Source organism: Vulpes lagopus, chromosome 4, assembly GCF_018345385.1.
Source record: "Vulpes lagopus strain Blue_001 chromosome 4, ASM1834538v1, whole genome shotgun sequence".
Classification (NCBI taxonomy): Eukaryota; Metazoa; Chordata; class Mammalia; order Carnivora; family Canidae; genus Vulpes; species Vulpes lagopus.
The window spans coordinates 81,120,370-81,138,100 of NC_054827.1; the positions used below are offsets into that span (position 1 = coordinate 81,120,370).

The window sequence follows — 17,731 nt, forward strand, 5'->3', positions numbered from 1 at the left end:
AAAGAAACTAACAAAGACTCAAAATCTAGAAGATCCAATTCTGTATTCACTGAAGTCCCATAAGAAAGAAAAAGAGGGTTAAGTTGAAAAGGTATTCATAAAAATAATGGATGAAAATTCCAAATTTGTAGAAACACAAAAACCTACAGATTCAAGTGACAACTCCAAACGGGTAAATCCACAAAAATTACACCTTGCCACATCATTTCACATCTGAAAACAAAGAAAAAAATCTTAAAAGCAACCACAAAGAAAGGATTACCTATGAGGAACATGAATTCAAATAACAGATTTCTCATCTGAAATCACAAAGGTCAGACAAAAGTAACAAAAATTTTTCAAGAGCTAAAAGAACAATCAACCATGAATTCTATATCTGACAAAACTATCTTTCAGAAATGAAACAAAGACATAAGCAGGCAACAGAATACTAAAATCTGTTAGCATATGTATTCTTCAGGAAGAGCTAAGGAAGGTCTTTCAAATGATAAAAGAAGGAATCTTGTAACATCAGGAAAGAAAAAAGTACAATGGGAAAAGCAAGAATGAGTAAAACCTATAGATTCACCAGACTACCCTTCTACTACTCAATAAGTTTTAAAATCATAGTATTGATGGAAGAAATAAAAATTATACAGTCAACCAAAAAATAGAGTTCATCAAAATTTTTAAAACTTAAGTACATCAAAAGACACTATCAACAGAGTACAATGGCAACTGATAGAATGGAAGAAAACATTTGCAAACCATTTATCTGCAAAAGGATTGATATCCAGAATATATAAAGAACTCCTGTGATTCAAGAGGAAACAAACATTTAAAAATGGACAAAAGACTTAAATAGGTATTTCTCAGAGTATGATATACAAATAGCCAATAAGCACATGAAAATTTGCTCACTCATTAGAAAAATGCAAGTCAAAATAACAATGAGATAGCACATGAGGTCAGCTATTATGAAAAAGGAGAAGGAGAAAGGAACAGGAAATTACAAGTAATGGTGAGAATGTGAAGCAACTGGAATCCTTGTGCATTGCTGGTGGGACCATAAAATGGTATAGGCACCATCACAGATGGTATGACAATTCCTCAAACACGTAAATACAGAATTACCATATGATCCAGTAATTCTACTTCTAGGTATATACTTAAAAGGAGGGACTGACTTAAAGAGATATTTATGCACCCTGTTTGAGCAGCATCACTCACAAGAGCCAAAAGGTGGAAGTAATCCAAACGTCCATCAATGGGTAAATGAATAATCAAAATGTAGGAGGCCAAAATAGTGTTCAGGCTTAAAACACTATTATTAAAACACTTATTATGCTAAGTGAAATAAATCAGTAATAAACGAACAAATATGATTTGTATGTATGATTCCATTTAAATGAGGTACGTAGAGCATTCAAATTCATAAAAACGGAAAGTAAAATGGTGGATGCCAGGAACAGGGGGAGAGAGAAATGGGGAGTTAATGTTTAATGGGTACAGTTTCATTTGGGCAAGATGAAACAGTTCTGGGGATGGATGGTGGTTAACAGTTGCACCACAACAATGTGAATGTACTTTTTATCACAGAACTATACACTTTAAAAATGGTTAAAAAGGTAAATTTTATGCCATGTATGTTTTAGCACAACAGGAAAAAAAAATATTAACACTATCTGATCAGCTGTTCAATGTATGAAAACATATTCGTAACTGTGATATTTACAAAGTGGGAGAGTAAAGGGGTCTAAATGGAAGGGTAGTTTCCATACTTAAGGTACATATACATCTTAATATCCAGTACAACCACTAAGAAAACACTACAAAGTGATATATTTGAAAACAATTATAAATAAATCAGGATAAAATACTAATAAATGCTCAAGTGACACATAAAAAGAAAAGAGAAGGAGCACCTAGGTGGCTCAATCGGTTAAGCACCTGCCTTCAGCTCAGTCATGATCCTGAAGTCCTGAAATCCTGTATTGCATCAGGCTCCCTGCTCACCAGGAAGTCGGCTTCTCCCTCTCACTCTGGCCCTCCTCCTAGTTCACTCATGCTCTTTCTCAAAAACAAATAAATAAAATCTTCAAAAAAAAAAAAAAAAGGCAATGCCTTTGGCTCAGGACGTAATCCCGTAGATCCGGGATCAAGTCCCACATCGGGCTTCCTGCATGAAGCTTGCTTCTCCCTCTGCCTAGGTCTCTGCCTCTCTCTGTGTTTCTCATGAATAGATAAATAAAATGTTAAAAAGAAGAAGAGGAAGAAGAAGAAGAAGAAGAGGAGGAGGAAGAGGAGGAAGAAGAAGGAAACAGAGGAATGAGTGAGAGAGAAAAAACAGGAAATGAAAACAAAATGGCAGAAGCTCTAAGAGCAAATGACACATCCAATGAAGGGTTAGTATCCAAAATAAAGAACTTATAAATCTCAATACCCAAAAAATAAATAACCCAATTAAAAATGGGCAGGGAGACATGAAAAGACATTTCTCCAAAGAAGACATCCACATGGCCAACAGAAACATGAAAAGATTTTCATAATCACCATCAGGGAAATGCAAATCAAAACTACAATGAGCTATCACTTCACATTGTCAGAATGGCTAAAATCAACAATACAAGAAACAAGTGTTGGTAAGGATGCGGAAAAAAAAGGAACATTCCTGCACTGTTGGAGGGAATGCAAACAGGTGCAACCACTGTGGAAAACAGTTATAGAGGTTCCTCAAAAGGTCAAAAAGAGAACTACCTTATCATCCAGTAATGGCACTACTGGGTATTTTCCCAAAAAAATAAAAAAGCACTAATTCAATGGGATACATGCACCCCTGTGTTATGGCAGCTTTATTTCTGCAGCCAAGATATGGAAGCAGCCCAAGTGTCCATTGACTGACGAACTGATAAAGAAGTTGCGGTATATTTTTTTTTTTACAATGGAATATTACTTAACCATAAAAAGAATGAAATCTTGCCATTTCCAACAACATGAATAGAGCTAGAAATTATTATGCTAAGTGAAGTAAGTCAGAAAAGACAAATACCACATGATTTCACTCCTATGTGGAATTTAAGAAACAAAACAAGGGATCCCTGGGTGGCGCAGCGGTTTAGCGCCTGCCTTTGGCTCAGGGCGCGATCCTGGAGACCCGGGATCGAATCCCACATCGGGCTCCCGGTGCATGGAGCCTGCTTCTCCCTCTGCCTGTGTCTCTGCCTCTCTCTCTCTCTCTCTGTGACTATCATAAATAAATAAAAATTTAAAAAAAAAAAAAAAAAAAGAAACAAAACAAACGAAAGAGAAACATGAACCAAGAAACAGATTGGTTCCCAGAGGCAAGCGGGAGTGAGTTAAATAGGTGATAGGGATTAAGGAGTGCATTTGTAGTGATGAGCACCAGGCAGTATATGGAATTGTTGAAATATTGTATTGTACACTTGGAATTAAAATAAAAACTTTAAAAAAATAAGCCCTAACATTATTAATAATTAAAATAAATGTAAATTTAAAATATACCAAATAAAGGCAAATACTGACAATGTGGACTTAAGAAGAAATGATCCACAAATAGGCTGTTTATAACTCACTCACTTAAAATAAGAGGTGAAAAGGTACCAAAAAAGATGCATGGAAACAAAATAAAAGCGGAATGGCTATATTAATATTAGACTTTTGAGCAAAGACAATTGCTAGAGAGAAAAGAAAACATAATACAATGATAAAGGATGGATCCAACAGGAATACATAACCATTCTAAATGGTACACACCTAACAAAATACACGAAGAACAGATACAGAGCTGAAAGAGAAACAGACAAATTTTGTTATCATTGGGAACTTCAAGACTTCCTTCTCAGAGACTCACAAAAACACTAAACAGAAAATCAGCCAAAACTTAAAAGTTCTAAAGTTCTAACACAATCAACCAAAAGGATCTAATTGACATACATAGAACATTTGACCAAAAAAAAGCCAAATACCTATTTTTTTTTTAAATCCATAGAACGAACACTCACCAAAACAGACCATATACTGGGCCACAGAAAAAGCATCAACAAATTGTAAAGTATTGAAATCATATGAGAATATTCTCTGACCATAATGGACTTGAATCAGAAATCAAGAAGTACAACTAGCGAATCTCAAAACAGTTGGAAATTAAACAAAAAACTTCAAAACAACTCAATCATCAAAGAATAAGTCTCCAAGTAAAGTTAAAAAGAAACATAGAATTGAATAAAAATGAAAAGACAACACAGAAAAAACAACATCAAAAGACATGGGATATAACTAAAGCAGTGCCAAGGGGAAAAGTTATAACATTAAATGCTTACATTAGCAAAAAGTTCTCAAATCATTATCTTAAATTCCTACTTAAATTCCTTTCTAGTTTTCAAGAAACTAGAAAAATAGGAAAAAATAAACCGAAAATAATCAGAAGAGAAATAATAAAAATAAAAGTGAAAATCAACAAAACTGAAAACAAGAAAACTACAGGGAAAAAAATGAAACAAAAGATTAATCCTTTAAAAAAATTAATAAAATTGATAAATCTTTAGCAAGACTGGCAAAACAAAAAGAAAGGTACAAGTTACCAAGATCAGAGATAAAAAAAGAAAGTATCACTGAACATTTTACAGCCATTACAAGGGTAATTAGGAAATAATACAAACAAGTTTATGCCCCTAAATTAGAAGAAATGAATCAACTCTTCAATCAACCACATAAAGATCTTCCTCTACTTACCATAGGGCCACATGCAACTAACCCATTGTAAACTGAAAATATCACAAATCAAAAATGCATTTAATGTACCTGAACTACCAAATATCAGAGCTTAGCCTCACCTACATTAACCCTCCTCAGAAAACTTACCTTAGCCTACAGTTGGGCAAAATCATCTAATGCAAAGCCTATTTAAAAAAAAAAAGTGTTGACAATCTCATGTAATTTACTGAATACTGAGTGAAAAACAGAATGGTTCTAAGGATACAGAATCCTTTTAAGTGTTATACGTTGTGGTTGTTTACCCTTATGACTGCATGGTTGACTGGGAGCTATGATTTGCCATTGCCATCCAGCATCACAAGAGAGAATCTTACCACATATTGTTAGCCCAGGAGAAGATCATCATTCAAAATCCAAGTATGGTTTCTACTGAATGTGTCTCACTTTAACATCATCATAAAGTCAAAAAAATCTTAAGTCAGGGACTGTTTGTTCTACCAAGATTCAACTGAAATAAATAATACATAAATAATCCTACAACCACTAAACAATTAATTTGTAATTTTAATTCTCAAAAAGAAAATCTCAAGCTGAAATGTTTTCACTAGAGAATTCAACCAAATATTAAAGAATGTCAAAACTTCACAAATTTTTCCAAAGAACAGAAAAGGAGGGAATGTGTCCTACCTCAATCTGAGGCCAGTATTACCCAAATACTGAAACAAAACAAAAATATCACAAGAAAAATGCAGACTAGTTTCTCTAATGAACTCAGACACAAATTCTCAACAAATCAATAATCTAAATTCAGTAATATCTGAAAAACATTATATATCATAACCACATAGGATTTATTCCACATATGCAAGTTTGGTTCAACATTAAAACAAAACAAAACCCCACATATCAACTAAAGAAAATAACTCTATCATATAAATTCACTAAGAATTTGACAAAATTTGACAAAATCCACCACCCATTTATAATAAAAACTCTCAGTAAATTAAAAAGACAGGTGATCTACCTTGATTTGATAGAGTATCTACTCAACTACGCACTCCCCCCACAAGAAAACATACACTTAATACCATATTTAATAGTGAAATACTAAATGTTTTCCACCTAAACAAGGAACAAAGCAAGGATATCTGCTCTTACCACTGTGAGTCGATACAGTACTAGTTCTAGCCACTGCAATAACACAAGAAATAAAAGGCAAAGAGATTAGAGAGTATACTGTAAAAAGCCTCTAAAAACTAAAAGGTTAAAATTTTAGCAAGGTCAAAGAACACAGAATCAATGTAAAAAAAAAATCAATCGCATTTCTATGTATTGATAATGAACATTTGAAAACTGAGATAAAAAAATAATATTCACAAAATTTCTCCAAACAAAAAAAAAAAGTAAGTTTAAATTTAACAAGAGGCATACAATAGGAGTTGATATATATACTAAAAAATACAAAATGCTGATTAAAGAAATCAAAGACCTAACTAAATGAAGACCATGTCAATATAGTACAGATGTCAATTCTCCCCAAATTGATCTATAGGTTTAATGCAATTCCTATGAGAATCTCAGTAAAATTCGTGTAGATATGAGTAAGCTTGTTCAAAAATTTATATATGAAGACATAAGCCTTTGAATAACTCAAACCATATTGAAAAGTGAGAGGAACCACTCTATTTGGTATTATGGCTTATCTACATCTACATTGTTATAGTAACCAAGAGTGCAATATTAGCAGATGAAAACATATAAACCGGGATCCCTGGGTGGCGCAGCAGGTTTGGTGCCTGCCTTTGGCCCAGGGTGCGATCCTGGAGACCCGGGATCGAATCCCACGTCGGGTTCCCGGTGCATGAAGCCTGCTTTCTCCCTCTGCCTGTGTCTCTGCCTCTCTCTCTCTCTCTCTCTCTCTCTCTATCATAAATAAATAAAAATTAAAAAAAAAACATATAAACCAACAGAACTCAATAGAGAACCCAGAAGTAAACCTACACATATATGCCCAATTGATTTTTTATAAAATTGCAAAAGCAGTTCAAAAGAGGAAAGATACTTACCTTTTCAACAAATGGGGCTAGAGCAATTGGATAGCCATAGGTAAAAATATGAACTTCAATTTAAATGTATCTTTTATAAAAATAAAATCAAAATAAACTATGGACTTATTTGCAAACCATTAAAGTATAAAACTTTCATAAAGCTATCATAATAGAAAATTTTTGAGACCAATGCTAGATAAAGAGTTCTTAGACTTGGCTCCAAAAACACAACCAAAAAAAAAGTAACATTAATAAATTAAGCCTCAACAAAATTAAAAACTTTTGCTCTCAGAAATACCCCATTAAAAGGAAAAAGCGATAAGCTACAGAATGAGAGTATTTGCAGATAGCAGACAAAAGAGTAATATTTGGAATTCTCAAAACTCAACAATAAAACAATCCTATTGAAAAATGCACAAAAGACAAGAACAAACATTTTACCAAAGAGAATATACAGATAGCAAATTAGCATATGAAAAGATCTTCAACACCACTAGCCATTAGGGAAATATACATTAAAACCACAATAAGATCAGTAGACACCAAGAGAATAGCTTAAAGAAACACTTATGACAGTATCAAATGCTCGTGAGAATACAGAATCTGGACCACTCATGTTACTGGTGAGAATGTAAAAGCATCCAGCCAATCTAAAAATAGATTGGCAGTTTCTTCTATAACTGAACAGATAATTACCACACAATCCAACAACTGCACTCTTGGACATTTAACTGACAAAAATGAAAACTTATGTTTACAAAAAACAAACAGGAATATTCATAGCTTTTTTTTCCTAATAGTCAAAACTGGAAATAATCCAAATTGTTCTCCAATGGTGAATGGCTAAAATGTTATACAGCCACACCATGAAATACTCAGCAAATGTAAAGGAACAAAGTATTGACACATGCAAGGACCTGGATGAATCTTGAGGAATTATGTTGGGTTACAAAATGCTAACCCCAAAAGGTTACATACTTTATGATTCCATCTGTACAACATGGGGTCTTGTTGTTTGTTTTTGTAAAACTTTTTTTGAAATGACAAAACGAAAAACAGGTTAGTGGTTGCCAGGAGTTAGAGATAAATGGAGAGGTGAAAGAAGGGCAGCACAAGGAATCCTTGTGGTGATGAAACTGTTCTGTGTCTTTACTGTAGTGATGATTACACAATGTGATAAAACTGCATAGAACTAAAACCACATTGAACACATAGACACACACAACTGTATGCAGAACCAGTGAAATCTGAAGATGTAAATTAAATCAATGTTAATTTCTTGTTGCCATACCAGATGTTGCCACTGAGGAAAAAAAAATGGGTGAAGGACACATACTTTGTATTATTCCTTACAACTAAATTTTAATCTACAATTACCTCAAAATAAAATTTAATTTAAAAATCTGAGAGATAAAAAAAAAAAAAAAATCTGAGAGATAAATCAATATCTAGGTAGGTGGGTAGACACGGATGGAGGAGAGATACGGTGCTTTATATAAGTGTCTTAGCTGTGAACCCAGTCTAATAGGTTATACCTATAAAGAAGAGTTAAAAGAGTTAAGAATCTCTAGGTCTTTCCCTTAAGCTTCAGACAGATATGTAAGAGAAGGGGAATTTTAAAAGTAACACTGAGAGAGCTTCCAGTTGGTGAACACATAGAGGTGGGAGAGTGGCTAGAAGAGTAGCATCCCTATACAGGGCATGGAAGCTCTGTATCCTTCTCCACATACCTTGTCCAATGCCTTGCCTTCCATTGTTGTTTCTGAGTTCTATCTTTTGTATTAAGCTGATAATCTAGCTTGATAAAACCTTGATGAGGTGTTTATCTTACTTATCCAGACAAAATAATAATAAAAAATACATACACACACACACACACACACACATACAAGTAACACTGAATATTACAAGGAACACAGAGTGAATACAGAAATTTTGCTGAAGTAATGTCTCCCCCACAGGATTTCCCATGGGTACCATCATGGTCATATATAGGACCTTTTCAAGCTATACTACTCAAACATGCATTTAAATAATTTTTCCATCTTTCAACACACCTATAGCCAAAAAAGGAGAAATAAACCACTAACATATAAGGAAAGAAGGTAAAGTACATGGAAAGTTTTTCTTTCCTACAGTGGAAGATAGGAAATATAAACATGAGGACCCTGTTTCTCAAGTAGTAAATGTGCATCTGACCTGCATCAGAATCAGCCAAAGCCATTGTTAAAGAGACGGGGTTACTCAGAGTGTCAGTCAGCTCGGACTGTCATAACAAAAACCATACTGGATTGCTGAAACCACAGAAATTTATTTTCTCACAGTTCTGGAGGCCCAGTCTAAGATTAAAGGGCCAGCAGAGGTACTTTTTAATGAGGCCAGTCTACTGGGCTTCAAATGGCCACCTTCTCACTGGGGGTTCACATGGACTTTTCTCTGTGCACGTGCACTTCTGTGTCTCTCCCTCTTCTTATGAGGTCCAGTAGGATTATGGACCCACCCTTATGACCTCATTTAATCTTAATCACCTCTTTAAAGACCCTATACATATTCAGCCACACTGGGACTTGGGGTTCAACCTATGAGTTTTAGGGGAACAAAATTCAACCCGTAATACCCAGTGGCTGGCCAGCCCGGAAGTATATTCTATGAGTGAACATAATATGTGTGTATTATACTTAATGGAAGGGGACGAGGCAAAGGAAAAAGTATAGTATTGGCATCAGAATTCCAATTCTATCACTTAGTTTTCCCAGCAATAAAAATGAGGAGAGTATCTGACTGCAGACCTTTGAGAATTAAAATAATCTCTGTAAAGTGCCTAGCATATATGGTAAAGGATTAGTCAATCCTAGGCCTCTGCCTTTCATCCTCTACCCTCCACCCCCCAGCCCCGGCCAAATTAACTATAAATATTACTCAAATCTAAACATATCTAAAAAGTAACGGGAACTGAAGTGGGTGAAGGACACATACTTTGTATTATTCCTTACAACTAAATTTTAATCTACAATTACCTCAAAATAAAATTTAATTTAAAAATCTGAGAGATAAATCAATATCTAGGTAGGTGGGCAGACACGGATGGAGGAGAGATACGGTGCTTTATATAAGTGTCTTAGCTGTGAACCCAGTCTAATAGGTTATACCTATAAATAAGAGTTAAAAGAGTTAAGAATCTCTAGGTCTTTCCCTTAAGCTTCAGACAGATATGTAAGAGAAGGGGAATTTTAAAAGTAACACTGAGAGAGCTTCCAGTTGGTGAACACATAGAGGTGGGAGAGTGGCTAGAAGAGTAGCATCCCTATACAGGGCATGGAAGCTCTGTATCCTTCTCCACATACCTGCAGTCTAGCGCCGCCTGGAGCCCAGGGCGTGATCCTGGAGACCCGGGATCGAGTCCCACACGGGGCTCCCTGCATGAAGCCTGTTTTTTCCTCTGCCTGTGTCTCTGCCTCTCTCTCTCTCTCTCTCTCTGCCTCTCATGAATAAATAAATAAAATCTTTAAAAAAAAATTACGGGAACTAAATTCTGTCCCAGTTCTACCACTACCTATGTACCTTAGCCAGACTACTTCTGCATCTAGGCAGTCTCCCAGGTGGCTTCTGCGTCTGGGCAATGAGGGTTTCCTTCATCACTAAAATACTATGTATCTATGCATACTACTTTTATGATTACAATATCAAACACCAATACTATGAAAATTAATCAAACTTCCTATAAAACTCCAGTAAAAGAGGATTACAGTATGAAATTTCGATTTATTCTTTCAAATACTTTCATTCTTTTAAACTCTTCCACACTATCCTCCAGTTTGAAAAATGTTATCTGTACAATATATCTGTAAGATTAATTTTACCATCTTCTCTATCATTAATGCTTCATCTTCCAAGTGGACTGTATATTCTTTTCTATTTCTGTTCCCCCAAATGTTCACTGTTTTACTCATAAAAATCAGTTAATCACTGAAATGCCTAAAATCATACACCAAATCCCATTGAAATATGATCAGACATATGGAGAAGTTATCAGTAAATTGTATCTGACAACTATTTTTAATTTAGCTCATGACTGAAATGGGTTGCAGGTGATTTCAAGATGCTACACCTACCACCCATACACTGCACATTCAAACATTGAGCCATAACCAGCATCTATACTCCATAACTGTGATTTAAAATTAAGATAATGGTGGTCAGAAGCAAAATCTATTGTGAGGATATCTGATTCGTTTAATAAACAATTTACCGTGTTAAAGCCTAAGACAAGAACTTGTAGGGAAGCCTAGGTGGCTCAGAGGTTTAGTGCCTGCCTTCGGCACAGGGCGTGACCCCGGGGTCCTGGGATCGAGTCCCACGTTGGGCTCCCTGCATGGAGCCTGCTTCTCCCTCTGCCTGTGTCTCTGCCTCTCTCTCTCTCTCTCCCCGTGTCTCTGATGAATAAATTTAAAAAATTAATAAAATCTTTAAAAAAAAAAAAAAGAACTTGTAAGTACTTGCCCTTTCTCCCACCTCATCCCTCACCACTCCTATCCCAGTATTATCTGGTATTACATGTATATGAATAACACACGAGGTAGGTTGTTAACTTTGGTCCCCTCAACAAACCTCATCTCCCAGTCTTTGTATAGTCCCCACCCATACTTAATCCAAACTGGTTATGTTATTAGCACTGACTATTAGAACATTAGCAAACATAAGAATGCAGACGCCTGATAAGTGTTGGCCCAGTGAAGCTTGTCCTCTTGAAATGCTCCCTCCCTCATGAAACCCAGCTTCCATGCTGTGGAGAAGCTCAATCGAATTAAGTGGGGGAGGCTACCTGCACCGGGTAAAGGGAGAAAGGGGGAGAGAGGCAGTCATATTCCCAGCTATCCACCAGCTGGTCCAGCCATCCCAGCTGATGCATCCCAGCAGATTTATGAATTAAGAAGCCACCTTGGATGTTATAGCCAACAGAAGACATATGGAGCAGTCCCCATCAAGCCTAGCTCAACCTTCAGAATTAAGCGCAAATAAACGCTGGTTTAGTTATAAGTAAACAACACATGTAGGCCAATTAGAACAGTTCTTGGTAGGCAGTAAGCAATCAAGAAATATCAGGAATAATGACAGTTATTGTTAATTATTATGTCTCACCCACACCAAGGTACATTCTGGGTTTTAGAGCTGCCATTCTCTCATTTCCCTTATGGCCAGTAAAGAGACAGGGGTAAAGCAACCAGAAAGGCCTACATTTTGCTTTCCCTTTCTTCTTCCTAATTTACAGCTATCATTTTTCTTCTTTTTCCAGCTCCACACACAGTGAGGAGCCCAACACAGGGCTCCAATTCAGACCATGAGATCAAGACCTGAGCCAAGATCAAGAGTCAGACACTTAAATCACTGAACCACCCAGGTACTCCTGTGCTTTTACTTTTTATCTCTACCAATCATGTTTGCCTGGTTTCCCCAGAGTACCTAATCAATGATCCAAACCAATTCTAGCCTTTGGGTGTGCTCTGTATTCTCAGAGACTACAGGCATCTCCTTCAACCTCCTTCCAGATCACAGGTAAATAATTAAGGAGTTCAGTAGGACAAACCCTACATTCAGGGTCAAAAGTTTATACTACTTTAACTTGTAATTCTTTTTCACATGATAGAATCATTAGACAAAGGGCGTGGGGACCAATAAGGTCTTGTTTAGAAAATAAGCAGCAGGGATAACATACTTGATACTTTTCCTCAAAGACTTACTGATCCTAATTGCCTAAATTTTGTATTATTTTAAAGCCCATGACCCTTTGTTCATACTTCATTCATGATGTTTATCTTAATCTAGCCTGAATTATAGAAGTTGGTTGACTTAACTGCCTACTAGATCTGTAACTGCCCCGGAAAAGAGACTTGAGAAAATGGGCATCTTACTCATTTTTTTTATCCCTTATATCGAGCACCTACTATACTGCTCTACAATGCATACAAGTATGGTTTAAAAAAAAAAAGAAAAAAAAATCTGGGTCCTGGTCAGCAACCACTCTGTACATAACTAATCTTTGCAATCCTCACCCCCCATGTTTATTAAGAAATAATGACTCACCCATAGTTATAATGCAATTAGTAACAAAGCTAATGAACGCTACATGTCCTAACATTCACCTCTAATAATTATTTGGCTTAATTAAGAATGATTTTATTTTTGTAGAGATAGTCACATGTTTCTTAAGGAAAAGAAAGGTATCCTGTACATTATTTATTTCCTTTTCCTTCAAGTTTCAGGCTTGAGAACTCTTCATCTTAGGTCCAGGGTATGATCTAACCTGCCAGGCAAATAATATCAAAAGGCAAATGAAGCCTAGTGAAGACTGCAGCAAACTAGAGCTCAGAACTCACCTAAAAGGGGCAACACTACTCAGCTCTAGCAATCCACAAACAGGAACAGCAACCAGGTAGAGCCAAATCTTGTGATTTTGCAAGTGATGCTAGAAAGTGAGACTTCTTAAACGTGAAGTCTTCCTATTTTTAAATGGTGGCAACTAATTACTCAATGTTCCAAATACACCAAGAGAAAGCAATATATATCTGTGGGTTGGATTCAGTCCAAGGTCATCCTGCTACTGCAGGCTCATAATTTAAAATCTCTACATATAATTGAAGGTGGATTAAGGGGAAAACACTCCTTTTACCATCACCCTCACTTCTAAAGCAAAGAGAAAAAATAACCAGGAGCACTAAAAGCAAGTAAGTTCATAAAATTAGAAAGTGACCCGTGACAAACTCCTTTAACTTTTCTCTCTCTTGAAAAAGCAATCTGTGGGAATTTTAGATACAGAAACTTCTACAGCATAAAAATACATAGGAAGAATGTTATGCTTTTTAAATTTTCCTCAAAACTTGTAAAAGGAAAATATTCAAATAAATAGTTAAAACTATGTAAACTTTTCTGTCCTTAACCAAACTAATGAAAACCCTCGGTAATAAACATGAGACAATGACTCACCATGCACACAGAAAAACAAGATACAAAATAGTAATGGCAGTAAGGTATTTGCATTTGTCCATCCATATATCGTCATTTAACGGCTCTTGTGACCAACAGCACCAAACTAGCTGGACACAGGGTTGAACTCCATGTGCAAGGAAACCTTACTCTAACAAACCACTGTGGACTCAAACCTGTGACCTGAACCCCTTAATATCATGCTATGCAATAACTAAGGTGACCACTCACTAGTAAACAAATATTCACTTAGTCCAAGAACATTTATTTCTTCAGTACCTTACAAAAGATTTGGCATTAGTTAACCAAATCATTAAAGCCCTTTAAAAATATGCATTCATAGAAAAGATCTGAACTTCATCTCTAAACCTACTTAACCTGATGGAAACCTTTATGAAGTCATAATTTTTAATATAACTAACCATGGTAGCTAGACCTCTGTAGTACGAACCACTGCCTAAAGTAACTATCAGTGAGGGAGTTCCCTGTACCAATAGAATTAGTAGGCAATTTAATGGCAATAAAATATTACTGTTACTTTGGGATACTATTTACTGAACACTTACTATGTGCCAAGCACTGTGCTGACTGAATACTTAAGGGTTCTCATTAAACCTTAAAAACGATGGTATGACGGAGGTACCATTATTATCCCCATTCTACAGATGGGGAAACTGACCTTTCCAAGATCACACAGCTATAAGTGGTAGAGTCAGGATTCCAACCCAAATCTTGTCTAACTTCAGAATTTGCACACTTAAACACTACACTGTATTGCCTCCAGTGACTATGGTTTGATATCTAAGATAAAGAAAAGAGGGTAATTTGTACTCCTCACTGACAAATTTAAAAAACATACTTGAAATGGAGGATACTTTTCAGAACATTTACGATTCTCATATCATGCAAGTCATGCAAGTATTATTTTTATTCCCAAATATATATTAATGATGATGGAAACCTCACACACAGACTTCTAAATTTTTTTCCAAATACTCCTTCATGTTTATCCCGAAAAATCTAATGGGAACACTCTATTTTCTGCCGAGTTTTGCTGTGAACCTAAAACTGTTCCACAAAATCACTTCTTTTTAAAAAAAATTTATAACTGCAATATACAAACATGCCTAATATAACTCAGTTACGAACAGTGGCAAAAGACTGCCTTCTTTCACTATGAAAAGTTGCACTTTATTATAACCCTAGTGCTGAGCATGGAGTGATGTAGTGAGCACTTAAATATTTACTGATTCTTTCAAAAAGGCTTGAAGGTGTGTAAACAGTGCTGTAAAATTCAAATTTTTCACACTCCCAGAACACCTTCAGAGGTCTATAAAACAAACACATAACATGGTAAGTTGGAATAAAGTTAGACAAAAAAATTAAACTCTTACTGAGCAGTATACCACGGCTGACACAAATCAGGCTACTTTTACCTTTCCCCCTTAAGTATCAAAAGATGTAGCCCTAAGTTAAGAACGGATTATCACAGAATCTTTTTCTAATCATTTTCTAAGTCCTTTCTAAATCCTCCAAAGCTTATCCAAAACAAACAAACAAATAGTTTCAATTGTTCAGAGTGAATGTCATCATATGAACCAAATATTTTTTCCTCTGATACACCAAGGCTGTCGAAATTCTAAAGGTCAGATAATAACTGACGTGAAGGATCCGTAAGAACGGTTTTGCCATCTATTACCCCTTCCCAGTAACACTCTCCTCTCATCAAGGTCCACCTTTACAAACACACACCTATGTTCACTTATGGAGGGAACAAGGGGAAGGTACTCACCGTGTGAAAAAAGCCATTTGCCCTAAATGTTCTGCAATATACCGTCGAAACTGATTGTCAAATGGAACACTGCACTGGCCACCAACAAAGTACTGAAGTATCGACAATTTTACTTGAGAACTGCGCTTACAAAGTCTCAACTATAAAAAGATCAGGCTGTTATCAATAAATGGGAATTTCACGGCCTAGGTTACAGACACCGTAAGAGGAGAGAGACCCTTCACCGCACCTGTGATTCGCACAACTCCTTTCCTTTCTCGCCGACCCACATCTTCAGGAGAGACCCGAAGACTTTTCTGCATCGCTCTGCCTCCGAAAGGTCGGGGATGCACAGCACCACAAAGACAAAGCCTTCCGACCGGTGCATGTTTAAAATGGTCATCAATACAATACGCCTTCGAATACTTGCATACCCAAAGCCTTATGTCTAACGATAACCTGACTTCAACAGGGAATGCACGCACAGGCTCGGAGAGACTCCACGGCCCGGGCAGCTGCAAGCTCAGCTGAGCCCCGGGGACGCAACCTCCACTTGGAAAAGGCAGCACCGTATCCGGTTCCCGATGGACACACATGCCCCCCTCCCCCGCCCCCGCCCCCCTGCATGCTTTCCTATCTCAAAAACTTCACTTCTTCCCAGGGTCTATCTAACCGGAAAGATGCAAAAGACGCCGACGGGAGCGTGCATGCCCTCAGGGAAGAGGAGCGATCCAATCAAGTCCCGACGCACGCCAACCCCGAAGGCTCCAAACTTTTCCACCAACGGATCGCAACTGCAAGAAAAGCAGCAGGTCCTAGGGGTTCCCACTTGTGCCCAGGAGCCGGCGTCCCCGGGCCCGGGCCGGCTGCGTGCACTTACTGGTTAGTCGGAGGCGCGGTCAGGGGGATGGCCACCTCTTCCTCCTCGTATTCGGGTCCGTCCAGGGAGTCCCCTTCGTCCACGGTTCCCAGGCCGGCGGCGCCCAGGGCGGGCAGCTGAGGCGGCGGCGGCAGCGGGGGGAAGGCGCCGCCCGCCCCGAAGGTGTCCGCAGCCAGCGAAGCGGTGCCCTTGGCGAGGGCCGGCTCTCCCCCGGCCCCGGCGGCCCCGGCGGCCCCGGCGGCCCCGGCGGCCGCCCCTCCCCCTGACAGTCCGGCTCCCCCCACGGCTCCCGCCCCCGGCCCGGCGCCCAGCGCGGCCCCGCCGGCCTCCGGCAGCCCGGAGCAGGCGACGGCTGGCACGGGCAGCGCGCCGGGCATCCTCACCCTGCACGCCGCCGGGCAGGCGCTCGAGCCCGCGGCCGCGCCGCCCCCCGCCGCCCCGGCCGCCACCGGGCCGCCCTCCTCGCTGCCGCCCTCGGCCGCCATCATGTTGAAGCCCGCTCCGCTCTCCGCTCTACGCTCGCCCGGGAGCCCCGGGGGCCAGCAGGCCCGGGCTCCCAGCCGCCCCACCCGGGCGCGTCCCCCTGGCGGCTCCCCGGGCGGAGGAAACGGCAACAAAAGGACCGAGCCCGCCGCCGCGCCCCCTCCTCGGGCCACAGCCCAGGCTCCGGGGCGGCCCGGGTTACGGGAAGCCGAGTGGGCAAAAAACCTACCGCCGGCACCAACGCCAACCCGCACCTTCAGCCTGCACACCCACACTCACACACATGCACACTAGTGAGAAACTTCCTGGCCGCGCGAGAGGAAGGGAAGCACAGAGGAAGCGGCTGGCGCGGCTGCCGCCCGCTCGGCCGCCGCCGCCGCTTCACCACCCCAGTTCCGGCCACCCCCACCGCAGCCACCGCCGGTGCCGCTGCTGGGGCCCGGGCCGCGGCGGCCGCTGCATCCTCCGCGGGGCTGGAGGCGGGAGGGGTGGGGAGAGGAGAGGAGAGGAGAGGAGAGAGGAGAGGAAGGGGGCGGGGGGCGGGGAAGCGGGCCGAGCGGCTGCCGACCTGGAGCGCTCGCGGAAACCGACTAGAGAGAGAGGGAGAGAGAGAGAGAGAAAGGAAGGCGGGGCGCCGGGGGAGGAGCCAGCCGCGGGAGGAAGGGCGGGGAGCAGGGCCGGGGCGGGTTGTGCGCAGGCGCGGCCCTGGCGCGGGGGCGAGCGCGCTGCTGGGCCCGAGGGAAGGAAGCGGCGGGGGCGCGCGGTGCGGGGGACCGGCCGCGGGGGGGCGCCCGCCCGCCCCGCCCCTCCCGCCCCCCCGCCCCCCCCCGGCCCCCCCGCCCCGGGTCCGTGTGC

The 17,731-nt window shown here is 39.9% G+C and overlaps 1 protein-coding gene across 2 annotated transcripts in view; it reads right to left on the reverse strand.

Moving 5' to 3' along the window:
• Positions 1–17,453, reverse strand: part of RASA1 (RAS p21 protein activator 1) — a 112,222-nt gene extending 94,769 nt beyond the window's left edge. Inside the window, exon 1 of one of the 2 annotated variants that reach the window (XR_005987194.1) lies at positions 16,394–17,453. Coding sequence is in view for 1 of the 2 variants with exons in the window: in XM_041750986.1 (XP_041606920.1) it covers positions 16,394–16,881 (488 nt within the window). In the remaining variant the exon portion in view is untranslated. The remainder of the gene's footprint in view (positions 1–16,393) is intronic. The other variant, XM_041750986.1, reaches the window with a different exon arrangement.
• Between the last annotated feature and the right edge of the window lie 278 nt (positions 17,454–17,731).